General features: G+C 41.9%; 1 protein-coding gene across 8 annotated transcripts in view; it reads right to left on the reverse strand.

The window, feature by feature from the left end:
- Mfsd14a (major facilitator superfamily domain containing 14A) overlaps nt 1-22,522 on the reverse strand; it is a 65,521-nt gene that overhangs the window by 39,077 nt on the left and 3,922 nt on the right. For all 8 annotated transcript variants that reach the window (XR_009379902.1, XM_059266146.1, XM_059266145.1 and 5 more), the window contains exons 2-7: nt 11,733-11,828; nt 9,035-9,097; nt 8,254-8,381; nt 6,029-6,143; nt 2,389-2,607; nt 1,258-1,371 (exon numbers count right to left, since the gene is read on the reverse strand). Coding sequence is in view for 7 of the 8 variants with exons in the window: in XM_059266146.1 (XP_059122129.1) it covers nt 1,258-1,371; nt 2,389-2,607; nt 6,029-6,143; nt 8,254-8,381; nt 9,035-9,097; nt 11,733-11,828 (735 nt within the window). In the remaining variant the exon portion in view is untranslated. The remainder of the gene's footprint in view (nt 1-1,257; nt 1,372-2,388; nt 2,608-6,028; nt 6,144-8,253; nt 8,382-9,034; nt 9,098-11,732; nt 11,829-22,522) is intronic.

The raw sequence follows: 22,522 nt of genomic DNA on the forward strand, positions 1-22,522 counted from the left end.
GTTTTTCGAGACAGGGTTTCTCTGTGTAGCTTTGAGCCTTTCCTAGAACTCACTTGGTAGCCCAGGCTGGCCTCGAACTCACAGAGATTCGCCTGGCTCTGCCTCCCGAGTGCTGGGATTAAAGGCGTGCACCACCACCACCCAGTGAAAAATTCCTTCTTATACTTAACAAATCCCTTTTATTTGGCTACACTATGCTATCAAGCAACCAAAATCACTTTACAAATAACTGCAACACAAGGTCTTGGGTTTCACCTACAGTACCAAAGATGGGGAGCAGAAATGGGTACTCTGAACAGGAGGTTAAATCCTTGGTTACTACACAGAAATCCTATCTTGAAAAACAAAAATTCTTGTTGGCTATTGTTTATAAGATAGCTTTTTTTTTTTTTTTTTTTTTTTTGCTTTTTGAGATAGGGTTTCTCGTGTAGTTTTGCGCCTTTCCTGGATCTCATTCTGTAGCCCAGGCTGGCCTCGAACTCACAGAGATGCGCCTGCCTCTGCCTTCCGAGAGCTGGGATTAAAGGCATGCGCCAACACCACCAGGCTAAAATAGTATTCTCTTGTTTTTTGATGTGTGTGTGTGTCAACTTGACACAAACTAAGAGTCATCCAGGAAGAGAAAACCATAATTGAGAAATGTCTCCATCAGACTGGCCTCTAGGCAAGTCTGTGGGGACACTTTTGTGATTATTGACTGATGTAGGAGGGCCCAGGACACTAGAGATGGTGCCACCCTGGGGCAAGGTGGTCCTGGGAGGTGAGACAGGCAGCTGAACATGCACTGGAGGAGCATGGCAATAAGCAGCATTCCCGCACGGCGTCTGCTGCAGTCCCTGGCCTGCTCCTTCAATGATGGACCGAAACATGGAAGTAGAAGGCAAACATACACTCTCTTCCCTGAGCTGCTCTGGGCAAGAGTGTTTTATCCGAGCAGCAGAAAACACACTAGGGCCGGGCGGTGGTGGCGCACGCCTTTAATCCCAGCACTCAGGAGGCAGAGCCAGGCGGATCTCTGTGAGTTCGAGGCCAGCCTGGGCTACCAAGTGAGTTCCAGGAAAGGCGCAAAGCTACACAGAGAAACCTTGTCTCAAAAAAACAAACAAACAAAAAAAAAAAAAAAAAAAAAAAAACAAAAAACACCAAAAAAAACCACACTAGGGCGAGCATTCATTTTACACGTGAGCACAGCTCCCTGAGAAAGAAATCCTGTGCTTAGAGCGCTAACCCTGACAAGCTACTATGGCGGGACCTTACCTGTCTGAGGTACAGGAAGAAGCTGGAGTACTGGCCTGCCTCCGGTAGGTAGGAGAGAAACACCGTGATACAGATCAGCAGCACTATGGAATCTTGGCCCACTTTTTTTAAAGACTAGAACAGGAGGAGAAACATCAAGGCACATCTACGTTAAAAACTCACAACTAGTTTTCTCTTTACTTAATCCTTCCGAAACTAGTCTAAAAATAAAAAATAAAAAAATCGGGCTGGAGAGATGGCTCAGAGGTTAAGAGTGCTGACTGTTCTTCCAGAGGACCTGGGTTCAATTCCCAGCACCCACATGGTGGCTCACAACTGTCTGTAATGAGATCTGGCTCCCTCTTCTGGCCTGCAGGGATACATGCAGACAGAACACTGTATACATAATAAATAAATAAATCTTTAAAAAAAATCTTTAGCCTTGTATGGTGGTTCATGCTTATAATTGCAGAACTCAGGAGAATGATGCAGAATGATCAAGTAACGGGCCAGCTTGGGCTACACAGTGAGACCCTGATTATAATAAATATATAAATATACTTTAAGATGCTTTCCCCGATGAAGCAGGAATCTTAAAGAGTCTTATCAATAAAACAAACCCAGAGCCAAGTATTGGGGTGAAGCTGGAAGATCAGAGAGACAGAACAAGCCACAGCTAACCTCACCTGGCCAACTTCTCAGCTGATCTTATTTCCTCAGACTGGAGGCCTCTGTGTCCTCATATCTGAATGGCTCTCAGCTGAACTGTGCTGCTAGGAGCTTGAAAGCTTAACCAGCTAAATGCTTCTAGTTTCTGGTCTTCACACCTTATATACCTTTCTGCTTTCTACCACCACTCTCTGGGATTAAAGGCTCGCTTTCTGGGATTAAAGGCGTGAGTCACCATGCTTGGCTGTATCCTTGAACAGATGGATTTCTGCCTCTGGAATGTGAGGATTAAAGGCGTGTGCTACCACTGCCTATCCTCTATGTTTAATATTGTGGCTGTTCTGTCTCTGACCCCAGATAAGTTTATTAGGGTGCACAATATTTTGGGGAACACAATACCACCACACTCCGAAAAACATCCAGAGAGAAGTAATCACACTCCACTGCATCAGGTATTCACTCTTTTGCCAAGGAGGAACTTACTGCAAAGGGGTCAGCCTGTTCCCAGGAAATGGGAGCTCCCCACGACGCTGGCCGCATCTTCTCAGGCAATGACTCTGGCACAGCGACGAGGATAAAACAAATGTCTAGCAGAGCTATTGCTGTAGCAAGGACCACCACTAAGCTGTCCCCATACACTCGTCCAAGGTAAGCTCCAATCGCAGGACTGGTGACTAAACTGGCGGCAAACGTCGCTGAAACCTGCAATCAAACACAGAGAGGGGGTTATCTGGGACCCCCTGCCAGCACCAGTCACCATTCCCCTTCACCTGCACTCTTCCTGTACCGCCTGCAGGAAAATCAGCACCTCAGATGCTTGTCCGAGGAGATGTGCTAGCCTCTTAAACTATCTTAAACTTGGAAGCCTTTTGTACTCAAACATCTTACAGACAAATTCATAGGAAAACAGACCTGCAAACCACCAAGAAACTACAAGCTGATTTAGCTGAGGAAAAGTGAGGACCCAGAGAACTTCACGAATGCCCCTTCCTGTCTGTCAGTCATGCTAGTCCTCGCTCAGGACGCTTTCTATAAACAGTCTAAAGTCACTCATTGCTACAAGGAGATTCAATGTCGTTGTGATTTCTCTCATCAAAATTAAATAGATAATTAAATGCTTATCATGATACATACTCAGAGCTACCTGAAATCAAACTTAAAGACTTAGAACAGCAGGACTGCAAACAAAATTACCTGGCACTGAGACCCTCTCTCGACCCCTGAGGAAGTGGGGACAAGCAGAGATAAGATTAGCGAGAAGAGGGTAACCCCACACAATGCCACTTTATACCACACCCATGAGCTGCAAATCGGCACATGTGAAAGCAGATAATGCCTAATCAAAACCATACTCTTCGAGGGAACTAGAAAGTAAAGCCCTGTGTTCACTCTCCAGCACTCAGAGGAGAAAGACAGAAGAAATCAAACTGGGATCTTTACTGTTTCTATGCCATTTGGACTTTTAAATGTAGTTATTCAATAGTTTATTTGCACTTTATGAATAATGGTTAAAATGAATACAGGCTTTTTAATTTTTTTACATTTATTTATTAGGCATTCATTCATTTATTTGTGTGTGCTTGTGCACATATACAGAGGTCAGAGGACACCTTGTCACACTTGGTTCTCTATTTTTGACTATGTGGGACCCAGGAATCAAACCAGATCATCATCCCTTCTTATGTTCACAGACAAAGCACTAACACACATAAAATGAAATGAAATGAAACCTAAAAGCTGCTGCTCATCAAGGGCCTAAGTCCTCACAACTAAACTTTAGAAAGGTCTCTCTCTTAACCCAAGCACCATCAAGAGGCAGTCACCTCCGGTCTGTCCCAAACAAACAGCGCACAGCAAGCACGGATGGATCCGGTAAACCTCAAGATGCGCTAAGTGAAAGATCCCAGACACGAAGACTGTCTTACACTATGTAATTTGTAGGAAATGTCTACCAAAGGCAAAAGCCGAGACAGAGTGTGCAGATTGCTGTCTGGGCTCAGGGTGGAGGGAGGACAGATGATAAATGGGTATCTCATTAGGGAGCCAGAGCACAGCGGGAGCAAACTCCAACACTGTGGGCCAAGGCACTTACTTTCACTGGGCTGTCAGATGAGCTCACACTTGCAAAGCAGCAAAGGCCCAATCAGGGTCTGTCTGTGTTTTATACCTCTCGATTCTACCAGCTTGTAACCACTTCTTTCTGGCAGAAAGAGAAAGGACTACCAAGGTCACTTTCTCCTTTCTCTAAATCTACATTATTTCTATGTTAGTATCATTTGCTGAGTTATGCCTTTAAAGGCGGGAAATTCTTCACTTGATCTTAGCCAAAACTAAGAAGTGACTAGACTGGAAAATTCTTCTTGTTGTTTTTTTCTTTGCAAAGGGTCTTAATATGTAGCTCTGGCTGGCCTGGAAATTGCTATGTAGACCAGGCTGGCCTCAAACTCAGACACCTGTCTACCTGTCTGAGTCCTGGGATTAAAGGTGTTCATGACCATACCAGGCTTGTGAAATTCTTAATTAAAAGTTATGATTAGCCTTGTGCAGTGGTTTTTGTCTATAATCCCAGCACAGAGGCAGAAGCAAGCCAGCCTGGGCACAGTTAGGACCTATCTGAAAAAGCAAAGGGCTTGGCTAGGAAAATCGAGTTACTTCCATATGACCTCAACCTCCAACTAGATTACAGTGGTGGTTGCACACCTGTACAAGCTTACTAAAATCCACTGACTAGACACATAAAATGGATGACTTTTAAGTAGACTCCAATAAAGCTGGTTTTTTGTTTTGTTTGGTTTTGTTTGTTTGTTTGTTTGTTTTTTGAGACAGAGTTTCTCTGTGCAGCTTTGGAGCTTGTCCTGGAACTCACTCTGTAGCCCAGGCTGGCCTTGAACTCACAGAGATCCGCCTGCCTCAGCCTCCTGAGTGCTGGGATTAAAGGCGTGCGCCACCACCTCTGGCTCTTGTTTGTTTTTTAATCCTGACTATCATCAGCCTCATTACCATTTTTAAAGGTTTAATCCTCCAATATAACCATTAGTATTTTTTAGGAGTTTCCCCCTAAATACTCCCTACACCTCCTCTACCAAAGCCTGCCAACATCATAATTTTTTGTAGTCCCTTTGAATCAGAAATCAGTCTTTCGTGGAACTAAGAGTCAATCAGATACAATACCCAGTCCTTATTTATCACACATATATCTCGTATTTGCTGAAACTCATCCCTGCCCCACTTCTGGCTATTTAAGCAACAATACATTAGTATGGCTAAGGTAGCCATTTTTCCTGGATTTGAGAGGAGAGCAGACTATACTGCACCAGTCACTACACCTATGCAGGTATTGGCGACCAACTGCCTGTGAGTCACATGAGCTAAGAAGGTATTACATTCCTTCTTTTCTTCGATTTATAAAGTATGCGTATGTGTGTGTGTGTGTGTGTGTGTGTGTGTGTGTGTGTGTGTGTGTGTGTAGGGAGGATGTACCATGGCACACAGGTGGAGGTCAGAGGAAAACTTGCAGGAGTTGGTTCTTTCCTATCATGTGGGTTCTGGAGATGAAACCCACAAGTCATCAGGTGTGGTAGCAAGCTCGCTTACCTGCTGAGCCATCTCTCCAGGTCTGGTGAGTACATTCTTAGAGTTGTCAATACACACACTAACAATGGGATAGAGACTGTAAATGGCTCACAAAGACTCAGAAAAGATTTACTGAACCCTGACCTAGATGTCAGCCTCTTATATTTTAGATTAATTCAGTGAGTTATTAAATGAGTAGTAATTTACTTCCTTATTTTTAGGATTCCAATAAAAAAATCCGACAAGATATACAATCATTTAAATTATGGTACCACTTATAGATATATTCCTGAATGGTAACTATCAAAGCTTATATGGCTCTAGGCTTTCATGTGGTCTGTTTAACTAGCATAGATTAATTAAGTAATACGTGTTAGCTTCCTAATTCTGAGATTACAGGCATGTACCATAGCAACTTTGAAAAGACTCTGAAATGCAATCTAATGAAGGATTATACATTAGCACTTCTTGCAGAAAGGGGCACTTAACACTTAATACAAGGCATTCTGCAGTAGGCACAAAGACTGCTGGAAGCAATGAGTATACATACCAGCCCATAAGCCATACTTCTTTCATGTTCTTGAGTTATATCTGCTACATATGCAAATACCACAGAGAATGTCACTGCAAAAACCCCAGAAACAGAGATAACAGCAAAGTACCACCTAAGAATGAAAAGCAAGCAAGAAAGAATGATTAGAACAATCATCAGTACTTAAAATGTTCCTTCATGTCTATTAGTTACAGTAAGAACAACTCATTTCAGCCAAGAACTTTCTAGGACAATACATGAATTAACACATCCAAAAGTCCTAGGCCAGTTACGGTGAAAGCAATGAAGAGTAACAAGCTAAAAACTACGTATGCTTCTTCACTCATTACGACTTTCCATCCAAGTACTGTACAGAAACAAAATCGAGCAAAAAACCCGAAATGACAATAAGCACAAGTGACAGACAAGCCACTGCATGTTCACAGCGAGCCTGTACAGAGCTGCATGTTCACAGTGAGCCTGTACAGAGCTGCATGTTCACAGCGAGCCTGTACAGTTGCATGTTCACAGAGAGCCTGTGAGTTGCATGTTTCCTTTCAGTTGTTTTTGGCTCTTCAACTGTTAGCCAAACAAACTCTTCACACTGGAGAAATCTGAATGGCAGTGTCCATAGAATCAAGACAGTTACTGTAAAGAAAAAACAAAGGGCTGGGGAGGTGGCCTGGTGGGAACTAACCTGCTGCACCAGCATAAGGACTGAGTGCAGACCCCGAGAGCACCTATGTAAATGTAAAAAGCTGGGCGTAGAAGGGAGGGTCTATACCCCAGCAATGGAGCATGGAGAAAGGCAGATCCCGGGAGCACCACAGCCAGTCAAGTCTAGCATAAAGAGCATGCTCTCTAGGTTCAGTGAAAGGCTCTGCCTCAGAAAACAAGGTAGAGAAATAATGACACTAACAGCCTAATATTAACCTCTGGCTTCCACATGAACCCAGATATCTCTATCTATATAGATACACACACTCAGGACAGGGTTTCTCCGTGTAACCCTGCTTGTTCTGGAACTCACTCTGTAGACCAGGCTGGCCAAGAAATCGGGAGATTCACCTGCCTCTGCCTGCCGAGTACTAAAGGTGTGCCATTATCCTGACTCTCACCCTAATTTTTACCCCAGTGGCTAGGAATGCTCTTCCAACAGAAGCACCCACAGACCTGAAGTCTGACTGGGTTTAGGAGCTGGTGGTTCTGCAGGCCGCTGTGCATGTGACACAGCATCCCTGGGGCTGGGCAGCATTCAGAGTCCAGTCCAGTTTGTGCTACTGCCAAACAAAACAAAACACACCACCCCAAGAATCAAAAGGACTGGCAGCCATACTTTCCACAGTGCCACCTGAGGTGGCCACGCTGGCTGGGGCTTCAGTATGGCTACAACAGCTAGAACAGAAGAGCAGCAAGATGAAGAAGCCTTGTTCACTATAACTTACACTCAAGCTCTAGACTGTGGAACTCCAGAATCTTTTGATATGAAAACTAAGAAACAGATTTTGAGCAACTATCATTTTGGGCGTTCCTGATAAATCCATTCCTAATTAATGCGGACAGTGATGAACTATACAAAATCCCTATTTAAGAAAATAATTAGCACCTCTCTCCAGTCTCCAAAATATTGTTTTGAAATTTGGGCTAAGAAATCCAAAAGCAGGTTTTCTGATGGTCTAGATGCTTCCAACAGTAGCATCTAATTCCAAATCTTCATGACCATTACTCAGGTTCTGTTTTTTTTCCCCTTGAGCCTTATCTGTGTCAAAGAATAAATGTACTAAAGAATAAAATTAAAATCTACACTGATAAGTAAACTGGCCAAGAAAAGTAAATAAAAAAGCAGTGAGAAAGCAATAACAAGCCCGGCAGTGGTGACACACACCTTTAATCATAGCACTCAGGAAGCAGAGGCAGTGCATTTACATAGGTGCTCAGGGTCTGCACTCAGTCCTCACGCTGGTGCAGCAGGTTAGTTCCCACCAGGCCACCTCCCCAGCCCTTTGTTTAGTCTTGATTTTATGGACACTGCCATTCAGATTTCTTCAGTGTGAAGAGTTTGTTTGGCTAACAGTTGAAGAGCCAAACAAACTCTGTGAGTTCAAGGCCAGCCTGGTCTACAGAGCTAGTTCCAAGGTAGGCAGGGCTACATAGAGAAACCCTGTCTCGAGAAACCAAAAGAGGAAGAAAAGACAGCAGTTCCAGAAAGAGTTGTACACAGAAAGAACTGAGCACATACGTACCAGGGGCTGATCTTCATTAGAGGAATGGGGGCACAGGTGAAGAACACTGTTAGCAGCAAGAAGGATTTCCGGCCCCAAACATCAGAAAGAGCACCAATAAGTGGGGCACTGAGGAAGGACAGCAAACCCTACAAGTTCAAGTTAAAAAGGATGCTGTATACGCAGGAGCCAAACATGAACCACTCTGCTATAACAACAAAATTAAAGCAACTTTACTTCTAGAATAAATAAACCATTAAGCTTTCAATAAACTAACTTATTTCTTGCCTACACATTGTTTTAAAATTTCCATCGGTTGGCTAGGTCATCTGTTGGCCTCTGCCTGAGCATTAGCCAACAAATGCTAATGTACATCCAACTACAGGAACTAAAGCAGCAATTCTAGGAAACTATTACAGGCTAGTTATCTGTTTTATACTGGTAAGCAGACTATCTGTTTACAAAAAGATTGTATTGATGAAGAGTTTGGAGTAAATTTTTTTCTTTTTCATAGCTATCCTTATTGCTTTATTTTGTCTTGCTATAAGACCACTGAAACCTCTGGAACAAGAATTCTATTATAAGACAGGAAATATAAAATGATTACACATAGCTGCCTATATCTGAGTCAAATCTTATGTAAAACCCAGAGTCCAAAAAGAATTAAGTAATACCTCAAATTATATTCTATCTAGTTATAAAAACTTGGACCTTGGGGATTAGGCAATCAGCATACAAAATTATATATACAAAAGTATGTATGTATATACATGTGTACATGTGTATACACACATGATCATACCTTTACTCCTTGAATTAGGCCATTCATCAGAAATGTATGCTTAGGGAAGGTTTCATGCAATACCTTAAAAAATAAAAAGTACATGTTATATTTTAGTCTCGGTAAAATTTCTACACTAATATTTTCAAACAACTCCCTCTTCGGTTTTTAAAGAAAGGGTTTCTCTGGGTAGCTGTCCTGGAACTTGCTCTGTAGACCAGGCCTTGAACTAAGAGATCCACCTGCTTCTGCCTCTAAAGTGCTGGGATTAAAGGTATGTGCCACCATCGCCCAGCTCGAACAACCTTTCCTAATACCATCTAGTTCTATTTCCTATGAATTTCCATTTAGCATAGTGCTGTGCAATCTTACAGAGGAGCCACTGAGCTCTCAACCTGACTCGGAAGCCAGTGCTTCTGCCACTCACGGGTCTGCCTGTCTCTGTAAAGACATGGGGATGGCCACGGGGGAAGAAACACTGTTGCGTGTATAGACATCATGCAAGAACTAGAAATCTTCCCTTCCCTTCAGTTCCTCTTCTTGCCAACAAGAAAGCTTAGAAAACGTACTCATTGTAAATGAAATGAGAGACAACTTGGAGAGGAGTAGGAGGGAAGAAACTAGCAGCATCTCCTGAGTCAGCAACACCGCTATGCAACCTCCTATGCACAGGCAGCTCCCCAGTGTTTGCTGGGGATAATAAGAATTATCTGGCTTCAAAATAGCAAAGTCACAACTGAAGGTTGCAGGGCTCTTGATTAGTATGCATGAGGCCCTACACCAATCCCCCTGTATGGGAGGGAGGAGGGAGGGAGGGAGGAAATGATAGCTTGAGGTATCTTTTTCCTTTTTTATGTGTATGTGTTTGTCACATGCTTGGGGGTACCTATGGAGTCCAAAGGAGAATGTCAGGTCCCTTGAAGCTGGAATTGCAGGTGGTTTTGAAGTGCCCAACATAGGTGCTGGGAACCAAACTCGGGTCCTCTGGATGAGCAGCAAGTGCTCTGAACCACCGAACCCTAGCTCCAGCTTCTGAGCTATCTTTCTGTGAGTTCCAATGAAGCAGGGATTCTACGTAAGTCCTGTCAATATGTTATACTTCGGATTGGGGATTTAGCTCAGTGGTAGAGTGCTTGCCTAGCAAGCACAAGGCCCTGGGTTCGGTCCTCAGCGGGGGGGGGCGGGGGGGGGGGGGAATGTTATACTTCAGCCCTTAATCCACATTATCAGGACTGGGAATAGTACAGAGCACTTCCTTAGCTTGCTTGAAGAACTAATGATACATTTAGGTAAATTAGTTGTACTTTTTAAAAGGAAAAGGATCTCAATCAAAATGTACCAAATTGGCATTATTGTAACTCTAAGTACATTATTGAGAGAACTGTTCTAACTTTAAATAAATGACAGTTTATTATAAACAAAAACCAATAATTGAAGATGATTATGGCCTGTGTATTCAAAGTAGCTGTGTGAAACATCAATTTTTTTTTTTTTTTTTTTTTTTGGTTTTTCAAGACAGGGTTTCTCTGTGTAGCTTTGTGCCTTTCCTGGAACTCACTTGGTAGCCCAGGCTGGCCTCGAACTCACAGAGATCCGCCTGCCTCTGCCTCCCGAGTGCTGGGATTAAAGGCGTGCGCCACCACCGCCCGGCTTTTTTTTTTTTTTTTTTTTTTAAGATTTATTTATTTATTATGTATATACAGTATTCTGTTTTGCATGTATCCCTGCAGGCCAGAAGAGGGAGCCAGATCTCATTACAGATAGTTGTGAGCCACCATGTGGTTGCTGGGAATTGAACTCAGGACCTCTGGAAGAGCAGCCAGTAGCCCGAAACATCAATATTTTATACACAAAAAGCAACTGTTATTTAGGTGTAGATAAATCTGCCAAACAATATGGATTGTAAACATTTTTAGACTCTTGCAATCTCTTTACACGGTCATCTAATTTTTCCATGAACAATCTTTGAAGCCAACTGCTTTAAAGTGCTCTTCTAGTGGGCCGGAGGGATGACTCAATGGTTAAGAGCATCCACTGGCTGCTCTTCCAGGGAGCCAGAATGGATACCCAGCACCCAATGGTGGCTCACAACCATCTGGAGATTCACTTCCAGCAGAGCTTTATCTCCACAGGCACCAGGCATGCACGTGGTGCACATACACTCATTCAGCCAAAACACCCATACACCCAATACTAAACAAAAAATTCCCCTCTGAGACTCTGTAAGCGATCCACTTAAACTAATCACTCCTTTCTAGATACAGACTGCTCCACAGATGGGAAGGAACCTCATTCTAGTTCCTTTGCCTGCACTGACAGGAGGAGATTAACCATCATCTGAGCTCTCTGGTTTAGTCAGTCTTCTACCATTCCAAAGCTAGGAAAACGTAGGTAACATTACTTTTAGTCTTTGTATGTTCTGAGCTCAAATGAAAAGAAACCTGTCTTGGGAAAAGTTATACAATTTCCCTCAAAGTAATTATGTTGAGTAATAAGGGCCCTAAATTTCACCTTCCCTAAACCTATCAGTGGAAAGATCCCTCCCCTCTATCCAACAGTGGTGATTAAGCAGAGGCTTGGACACAGCCAATGACAGGCCCATTCACTCACCAGGTCACTTCTGGAGAAATGACCAGTCAGTATTGGTTAACCATGGAAAGAAAAACAGGCCATCTTTCCTGCCATAGAAAAAGAGGTATGTACATTAAAGATTACTTACCACCAATGTGGGTGCTGTCAGTAGTCCCCAAGCAAAAAACTCCAAAAAGATGACAATAACCGCATGATAAACACTAGGGGAGCCTATTCCTTGAGGCTGTAGAAAGACATTATTTTCAAAAGTTAAAAGAGTAATCGTGTACTCCTGACTAACTAACAATGATGGTGATGGTCACACTCACTAAGGACACACAAGCATGCACTACCTGACATGGATGGGGATAGTCACACTAAGGACACACAAGCATGCACTACCTGACATGGATGGGGATAGTCACACTCACTAAGGACACACAAGCATGCACTACCTGACATGGATGGTGATAGTCACACTCACTAAGGACACACAAGCATGCACTACCTGACATGGATGGTGATAGTCACACTCACTAAGGACACACAAGCATGCACTACCTGACATGGATGGTGATAGTCACACTCACTAAGGACACACAAGCATGCACTACCTGACATTGGGGATAGCTAGTCTAAACTGCTGTTTGGACTCTTCAACCAACTTTAATATTTCAGATGAGGATTTGCATGCAAACAAACATATGCCACTTTTCAGGCTTTCAAACATATTTAACAGCCTTATGCAAAAGTAGGAAAAGTGTTTGGATTTTTGTACATGCTGAGATGTTGCCCTGCTCTTGAAACTGTCACCAAGTGTCATCATTAAAACAGTATCTCCCAAACCGACAGAACTGAAGTGCTTACACCCCCATCCCAAGCGTGAAATCAGAGGAACCTGAAATTTGGGGCAGAGGTATTGAAGACCATGGCTGGGAACCAATTTACGTAAGGTCTCATTTGTTCACCAAACATCATGGTGCATATTCTATGCAGAAGTTCTATGACTACAAAAACTCCCAGTTCTCAAAGGTCACAGCCTAGAAAAGACAAATCTGATTGTATGCATTGGCTTATGGGTAACTTAGAGAGAGATGAGCAGGGTTAGGCTGAGGTACGACATACCCCTGCAAGGCTCATGAACTGAAGACCTGGTCCACAGCTAGTAGTCATACTTCGAGGGAAACCAGTTCCTGATCTTCATCATCAGTACGTCAGTCCATTGTTGAGTCAATGGTGAACAGGCCATATGAGGAAGTGGGACTTGGCTGGGGAAACTAAGCCATTATGTCACTGATGGGAACACCAGCCCCTTCCTGTCTCTCTGTCTCTCTCTGCCTCCTGTAAACCTAAGGTGAGCTGCTTTGCTGTACCACCTAAGCCCAGCTATGATGTTTCACTAATCACGTGGGCCCCAATGCAACAGAGCTCCTGACTATGGGCTGAAGCCTCTGACACTGTAAGAGAAAAAAAATCATCAAGTTGTTTTCGGAGGCAGTTTGTCACAAGAAAGACAAGTTAACACACACACAGGTTAAGGAGAAACTCCAGGGGCTGGAGAGATGGCTCAGAGGTTAACTGAACTGGTTATACTTCCAGGTGACCTGGGTTTGATTCCCAGCGCCCACATGGCAGCTCACAACCATCTGTAACTCCAGTTCTAGGGGATCTCTTCTGGCTTCTGCAGGCACCAGGCACACATGTGGTGCAAGCATGCATACAGGAAAAACACCCATACACATAAAATAAAAATAAATAAATCTTTAAAAAAAAAAAAAGTAGCCAGGAAGTGCTGGTTCATGCCTTTCCTCCCAGCACTGGGGAAGCAGAGGCAGGTGGATCTCTGTGAGTTCAAGGCCAGCCTACAGAGCAAGTTACAGTATAGCCAGTGCTACATAGAGAAACTCTGTCTTGAAGAACCAAAAAAAGGTGTGTGTGGGGAAACAACTCCAGAGCCCAAGTGGGCATACAATGAATGCCACAGAATATTGCTTTCTTAGGTATAGAAATTACATCTTTTTTTTTTCTTTTTGTATCCTAAGGCACAGCAGAGTGGCCGGCACATAATAACATCTAATACCTATGACTTGATATCCCTACTGACAACTGTCATGTGGTTGCTAGGTGACTTAGGGTAGCCTACACACAGTCCTGGACCAACAATGACTCAAGTGGTTGCTAGGTGACTTAGGGTAGCCTACACACAGACCTGGACCAACAATGGCTCAACTTACTGTTCTCAACTTTCCAACAGAACAAAGGCACTCTACAATCAGAAGAAACCAGCCTTCAAATTTTGATTTCTCTCCAGGGTTTGTGATAGACAGCACAACAACCTCAGGACCCTGGGTAGTGGCGGTAAGCCGCAGCTCCCCAGCCAGCCCTGTACTCTCAAGGGCTAACAACCAAAGTTGTCGCACACCGGGTGCTGCTGCCCTGGATGACAGACCCTGCATCCAAGCCCGTGGCTCAGTTCCTCAACTGTGTTAGGAACCACAGTGCTTTCTGCTCTTACAGAAAACACTGGTTAATTACGGAAAACAAACACTTCACTGTTTAGTTCCATCTTTCCTTTATATACTTGTGTATTCAGGGTTACAGAAAAATTCCTCAGGAGAAAAGGGGTCTCAAGTGGAAATGGTTTATTGTGGGGGGACTCATCTAATGAACCCCTTTCTACTCTTAGTGGGAAATGTGTGGCTATTCCATCAAGTTAAGTAGCAATGTTATGTTACTGGAATGCCTACAAACTGAACTCGTTACGAAAAATAACTAAAATTTATAAACAGCTAACTAAATCCAAGTGGTCATCAATATCTAGGATGGAGCCTAACTTCAAGATTTGTCTTAGTGTCACAACATCTCGCTCATTATTTTAAAATTAGAATTTAACCAAAAATACTTCACATAATTCCTAACCTTGAGGTATAGAAGGATAAGAAACGACATCTGCTTCCAAAAGACAAAACTGATTTTGGGGATCTTGAGCACCCTAGCTAAAAGCACCACCACCAACTTGTTAGTTTTGAAGCCATTGTTGACCTCAGATCCCTGCACATGCTGGACAAGTGCTTTGCCACCATGCTAGTGACAATGTGTGCTTTTAAATAACTGAAAAATTAGAACATATGTACTTGTCAGAAGACCACTTCAGAAAAGCTATTTGTTTTACTCAAACATCAAACTTTTGGCAACTACAAACAAGTTACACTATAATCTGCAATTTTTGGCAGAAATCATGATTATATTAGTAAGAGTATTCCTAACGATATTTGTTTGAACAAAATACATAATCTGAGAAAACTGCTTGTTAATTTATCCACGTTCACTCATCTAAAGCAAATGCTGAAGCATAAGCTACGGAGGTGCTGCCTGCCACACACCTACCAAAGACAGCGCAGCTGGTACTCCACAGCCAAAGGTTCTGCAGCCTGAGTCAACCAACTGCACATCTAAACTAATGTTCATATTGAACATGTGAGGATGTCTTGTCATCATTCCCTGAGCACTGTAGTATACCAACCACTGGACATCCCAGTAGTCTGGAGATGAAGAAAGCACACAGGAGGCTGTGGATCTATTATATACAAATAACATGCCATTTTATCTAAGTGCCTTGAGCATTAGCATCTTCTGGCATCAGAGGAGTCTTGGAACCAATCCCGAGGCTATGGAATAGAAAAGGAAATATAGCACCTTACAGCTGTTTAAGAGATGTCTGGATCTATCAAGACCCTCTGTCCTTGGGCCATGTTTCTAGGTAGACAGAAAGCATTGGAGACTGGGTCTAGACACTGACTACTGAGTCTCTAAGGCAGAAAAAAAAAAGGGGAGGACCTAGTTCAGTGGCAGTCCTGGCATATGTGAGGCCCTGGGTTCATTCCTCCACAGAAGGTAGAGGAGTTAGGAGGATGGGTGCTCTGCTTCTCTGGGCACAGTTCATTTTGCAAACGATATAGCAACTACTTTTTTAAAGCTATTTCCAACCAAGCAATTTCTATGAGCCACCACACGAAGGCTAACAATTGTTCCTAACTCCAATTTCAGGAAACCCAGGACCCTCCTTTGGCCTCCATGGGCAAAGAATGAATGTAGTGCACGGATACATGCAGGAAAACACTCATACACATTAATTGTTTTATTTTTTTGAGACAGGGTTTCTCCCTGGAACAGCCCTGGCTGTTGTGGAACTTGCTTTGTAGACCAGGCTGGCCTTGAACTCACAGAGATCCTCTTCCTTCTGCCTCCTGAGTGCTAGAACTAAAAGCATCCATATTAAATTTTTAAAAATAAATCTCTAAAGTAGTCTGGCACAGTGGTACACCTCTAGAATCCCAGCATTTGATATAAACAAAAGGATTGGGAGTTCTAGGCCATCCTCACCTACATAGTGAAGTTCCTGGCCAGCCTGGGCTACATGAGACTCTATCCTTAAAAAAAAAAAAAAAAAAAAAAAAAGCCTATCTTCCTAAGTTACTATACAGAACTATACATTTTCATGTATACATATATGCATTATAGGCTAGATCTGCATGACAGAAAATGTACATTTTTTTTTTCTCCTGAGTTTGGGTTGCCTCTCAATATACTTTCTGGTCCTTCTATTTTCCTACAAACTTCATAATTCCTTTTTTTTTTTTTTTTTTATATAGTAGAACATTCCGCTTTGTACATGTGCCACATCTCTCTTATCCTTTCCCCTGCCGGTGGACATCCAGGTTGGTCCCATTTCTCTGCTATCAAGAATGTGCAAGTTTACAGTGTAAGTCAGTCAGTAGAGCATAACACTTAGAAAGGGGACTTGATGGTGTCTTTCTGATAGTGAGTGAGGCTAAGGAAAAAAAAAAAAAAAAAAGGCGGATCTCTGTGAGTTCAAGGCCAGCCTGGACTACCAAGTAAGTTCCAGGAAAGGTGCAAAGCTACACAGAGAAACCCTGTCTCGAAAAACCAAAAAAAAAAAAAAAAAAAAAGGAAGGGGATTTGGAGAAGGTAATGTTAGGTGATGAGGAAACAATTAAACGCGGGCAAAGGGATACAGGAGTCACACAAGAGGATATAAAGCTACTTTTCTTCTAGTGTCAACTGTCAGGTTGGTTTTTTTGTTTGTTTTTCTTTTTCATTTTTCTGAGGCAACGAATGGCATTAAAATGTGACAGACAGGTTCAGCTGGTAAAAACACCTACTGCATCAAGCCTCGAGGCCTGAGTTCAATCCCCAGGAGCCATGTAAAGATGGAAGGAGAGGTAAAAGTGGAAGAACTGACTCCCGAGGTTGCCCTCTGATCCCCACACGTGTGTACTCTGTCCATCTGTACCCCACATATGTGTACTCACACTCACACATTCATTAATGATAATGATAACAATAATAATGTAGTAGATAGTAAAACAATGGACACTCCCTGGCTTCAGAAGGGCCACGCTAACTGTACAGAAAGTCCCCAAGGATGTGCAGAGCTATAACTGGACACACATTTGAATGGCTACCTTAACTTTGCTGTGTAATGATTTCCTGTGTGGATTCACTACAATGAAGTGATTTTATTTAATACAAAGAACTATCTAGTTTATCAGTGGTATAATCCCATGCCTGTGTTAAAAAAACTGATTAAGATCTTATAAAGACAAGTCAACTTGGGTTGGAGCGATAGGTCAGTGGTTAAGAGAATTTGCTTTTCTTCCAGAGGACCTGGGTTATATTCCCAGAACCCACACAATGGCTCACAACCATCTGTAACTCTGTAGCTCCAGTTCCAGGAAAATCCAATCCCCTCTCTGGCCTCTCAGGGCAAAGCATATAGCATAGAGACATACATGCAAGGATACAGACATACAACAGAGTAAACATAAATAAGGCTAAATAATTAACAAGTGTACTTTAAAAATTAGATTTCGCCGGGCGGTGGTGGTGCACGCCTTTAATCCCAGCACTCGGGAGGCAGAGCCAGGTGGATCTCTGTGAGTTCGAGGCCAGCCTGGTCTCCAAAGCGAGTTCCAGGAAAGGCGCAAAGCTACACAGAGAAACCCTGTCTCGAAAAACCAAAAAAAAAAAAAAAAAAAAAAAAAAAATTAGATTTCAATAAAATATATAAATCATTTTAATAGCTGTAGCTCACATCCTTTAACAAGGTGTTATTAACTATAACTATTTCACAGAAGATAATGATTTAACAATAACAGGATGTATTCTGAAAAGTCACAAGCTGATTTTAATCCAATCATCTTTCTTTTCCTCTGTCTCTTTGAGACAAGGTTCCACAGAGCTCAAGCTATCCTGGAATCTGCTGTGTAGCCCAGACTAACCCTCTACTTTACAAGCCTCCTGCCTCACCCCCCTGAGCAATGCCACCATTCTCAGCCTTACTTCTTAATTTTAGAAACTTTAACATAGCCGCCATGTCTTTATATGCAATAAAATAGAGCTAAATAGAGCTACAATTTTGACTGCTACGTGCAGACCCTTCAAAATCAAATTCACCTGTGCCGTCACTGCTTTCATTGGTGAAATGGCGGTCAATAGATTACACAGACATAATCTAACACACAGTAACTTAGTCTACAGTTACTTATGCTGCTCTGAAACAGAGCTACTCTTAAATTTGAATACTAAACAGAGAAAAACTCCAAAGTGTTTCTACTAAAATCCAAACAAGAAAAGGGTGTCTCCTTCCTTCACCTCTTTAATATAGTGCTTGAAGTCTTAGCTAGAGTATTAAGGTAAGCAAAAGGGATAAAAATAGGAAAGGAAAAAGTCAAATATTCCTACTTGCAGATTATATAATTCTTTAAATTAGGCCCTAGAGGCAAAACTCAGTGCTGACAAATACTTTCATTAACATACAAAAATTAGTAACCTTCCTATTTATAAATAATAATGTTCTGAGAAAGAAAGCAGGAAAACAATTCCATTTACTATTGTCTTTAAATAAATATATAGAGCTGGAGAGAAGAATTAGCAAGTAAAATTACTAGCTGCTCTTGCAGAGAATCCAGGTTTAATTCCCAGCACCCATATAGCAGCTCACAACCACCTGGAATTCTCAGGAGATCTGGTGTTCTCTTCTGTAAACAAATTGCTAAACATTCTTATTAATAAAAAACATGGAGCCAGAAATTGGGGTTAAAGCTGAGAAATCAGAGGAACAGGACATTCCACAAGTCAACCTCACCTTCGGACCTTCAGTCTTCAAAGAGACCTACTTCCTGTATATTCCTTTCTGTTCTGCTAACTCATTTCCTCTCTCTGCCCAGCTCTGTCACTTCCTGTCTGTCTGTACAGACCTCCAGACCTTTATGGTTAACTAGTGTTGGAATTTAAGGTGTGTGCCACCACACCTGGCTCTGTTCCCAGGGTGACCTTGAATTCACAGAGATCTAGACAGATCCCTGCCTCCCGAGTGATATGATTAAAGGTGTGTGCTACCACTGCCTGACTTCTGTTTACTATAGTGGCTGGCTTTGTCCTCTGATCCTCAGAGAAACTCTATTGGGGACACAGGTAAAATATCACCACACTCTTCTGGCCTCTGAGGACACCAGCAGGAATGTGGTGCATAGACATACATGCAGGTAAAACATCTATACACATAAAATAAATGCCTTGGAGTAAACCTAACTAAAGAAGTAAAAGAAATCTATAACACTAGAAAAGAGAATGGCACCTCAAGTTCACAGATTAGAAGAATTAATATTGTGAAAATGCCCATCCTATAAAAAGCCATCTACAGGATTCATCGCACTCCCCATTAAAATTCCAGTGCCATTCTTGAAACGAGAAAGACCAATGCTAGGATATAACAATACCTGATCTCACACTATATGACAGAGACACAGTTAACAAAAACCAGGCATGGAGTTATACAGAAATGAGAGCCCAGGAATAAACCCACACAGTTACAGCCATCTAACTTCTGACAGATCCATAAAAATATGTATCGGAGAAAGGAGAGCCTCTCTCAACAGACGGTGTTGGAGTTCCAAATCTAGAAGAATGAAACTAGATCCCTAAGATCTCACCTTGCCCCAAAATCAATTCAAATGGATCAGAGACCAGAACCCATGACTGAACCCTCCAGGGAAAGCACTTCAACACAGAAGTGTAGGCAGGGATTCTCTAAAAAGGACACCAATAGCACAGGGAGAAACTGTCAAGAATTGATGAATGGGTTTATATTAAATCAAGACGCTTCTGTACGGCAAGGAAAGAATCAGGGTGGACACAGCCTAAAGAATGGGAAAAAATTCTTGCTAACTGTAATCTGACAGATGAGTAACATGTAAAATACACGAAGAATTCAGAAACCTAAACAGTAAATCTGTTGTGGGATATTTGTACATGGTGTGAAGATGTGTTGCTGTAATTGGTGTAATAAAGAGCTGAATGGTCAATAGCTAGGCAGGAGAGGACAGGCAGGACTTCTGGGGAAAGAGAGAACTCTGGGAAGAAGAGAGGCGGGACACTAGCGAGACCAGGAGAAGAAATAGGAGATGCGATATGGAAGAGAGGCAGCGCCATGTGGCAGAACACAGATTAATATAAATGGTTAATTGAAGTTATAAGAGCTAATTGAGACAAGCCTAAGCTAAAGGCCAAACTTTCATAATTAATAAGTCTTCAAGTCGTTATTTGGGGGCTGGTGATCCAAAGATAGTTTGACAAGAAAGATTACTATACAAGTCAAACAACCTAATCAATAACTGGGCAAATGAAATGAAGTCAGTGTCAGAAGATGACATTCAATAAACAAATGAAAAAAATGCTAAATCTCATGAATCACCAGAGAAACGCAAATTTGAACTACATTGAAATTCCATCTCACCTCACTCAAACTGACACTCATTGGGGGGGGGGGGGGGGACGACAAACCAAAACAAATGCTGGCTAGGAAGCCACCAAAAGGGAATCCTTATATACTGCTGGTGGAAATGTAAGGTACTCCAACCACTATGGACATCAGTATAGAGATTTCTTAAAACACTAAAAGCAGATCTGCCACAAGACCGGTCTACCACTCCTTGTTATTACCCAGAGGATCCCACACCAGCACATCACAGACACTTGCACATTAGTGCTTAATGCAACATTGTTCACATTAGTTAAGTTATGGGAACCTAGGTATCCCTTAGTAGAGGAGTGAATAAAGAAAACATAATGTATATACACAGTGCAATTATTTTCAGCCATAAAGAACAATTAATATGGCCAGGCAGTGTAGTGCACACCTTTGATCCTAACACTGGGGAGGCAGAGGCAGGAGGATCTCTGAGTTTGAGGCCAGACCAGTCTACAGAGCGAGATCTAGGAGTACAAAGAGAAACCCCATTTCAAAAACCTAAAAAATAAAACAAAACAAAAACAACAACAACAAAAAGTAACTAAAATGGTTTGCATTTAAAAAAAGGTACAACTGGAGACATTAAGTGAATGAAATGAATATCAGGAAGACAAGCTATCTTTTCTCTGATGTATAATTCCTTAACTTTATAGATACACAAAACCATGGATGTATTTATGACATAAAAGTAGAATTAAACTGACCAAAGACTGCGAGATGACAAAAAGGGAAGCCAGAGTATAGGAGCAATGTCAAAGTACATTCCATACCGAATGAAAATGCTGTCACGTAACACAGTAATGGATACAATGCAATAAACATTTTTTAAAAGGTAAAGTTGTATGTCTAAATAAAAAAGAACTTCATAGTCTTAATGTATCCCACATGAACAAAACAGTGATTTTACTTCTGTGCTTGCCTGATAATCTTTTGCTTTCTATTCATAGGCTGACACATTGCTTATTAATATATACTTCATATATACTTGATATATTTGGCAACATTATATTTATATAAATTTATCCTAAATACATGTAATATAAATATTAAATATATCTTCCATTAGCTTAATAAACTTAGTTAACTATTTAAAAAAAACAGAGGAGGTATAAAATCTGCCAAGAAAAATATACCAAGAAAATTTTGCAAACACTTTCAGAGTGAACTGATCCAGTTAAAATTCCTGATACACACTGGGGACTGTCAGTTGACCGGAAAGTGCTTGTTTAGCATTTGTGAAAACCTGGGTTCATTTCGAGCAACCTCAACAAAACTTCTCATACATACCATCACACAACTTAATGTGATTTAACCCTTGTTCTGCACCACTTAAAGCTGCAACAAATAAGCCTCATCCAGACCTCAGAGCAAACTGAATACAATTTCAAGAGGAAATAAATTAGCAACACACCATTAGGGTACTGCTTAATGGTAGTGCACCTGCCTAGCATGTGTGAGGTCATGAGTTCAGTATCCAGCACAAGTAAGTTATAACTAGCCTAGTTCATTCAGAAGGATTCATTTCTTCAATTGATAACTGTAAATCTACTCTTCATTTTTGCCAAAAGTCACTGGCGACTTTTGGTTTCAACAATGTTAAAATTGGTTGAACAAACTGACAACATTAACCCTAAAAAGGAAAAAGAGAAATCAGACCAATCATTGATCGGCTATTTCAATACTGTTCAGAGATCGTCACAGACTGACCATAGTCTCATATACCTAGCTGCCTCTGAAGGAATCCATCTTTAAAGGCTGAAACTGTAATGTCAAGAGCAAGAGCTCTACAACAGTCCACAACAAAACACACAAGGGAAAACCAAAAGGTAATTTTCCCCTTGAAAAACAACAACAAAAAACAGAGGTGGGGTAGAGTCGGGAGGACTGGAAAGACGCCCCAGTGGTTAGAATCAGCTCTCCGGAGGACCCTGGTTTCATTTCCAGCACCCACAAGGTGGCTAACTACCAACAATAACCCCAGTTCCAGGGGATCTGATGGCCTCTTCTGGCCTCCCAAGTCACTGCACTCACATGGTGAGACATACATGCAGGCCAAGCACCGACACGTCAAATAAAAGTAAATCTTAATGTTCACAACAGTAGTC

Source organism: Peromyscus eremicus, chromosome 6 (assembly GCF_949786415.1).
Source record: "Peromyscus eremicus chromosome 6, PerEre_H2_v1, whole genome shotgun sequence".
Lineage (NCBI taxonomy): Eukaryota > Metazoa > Chordata > Mammalia > Rodentia > Cricetidae > Peromyscus > Peromyscus eremicus.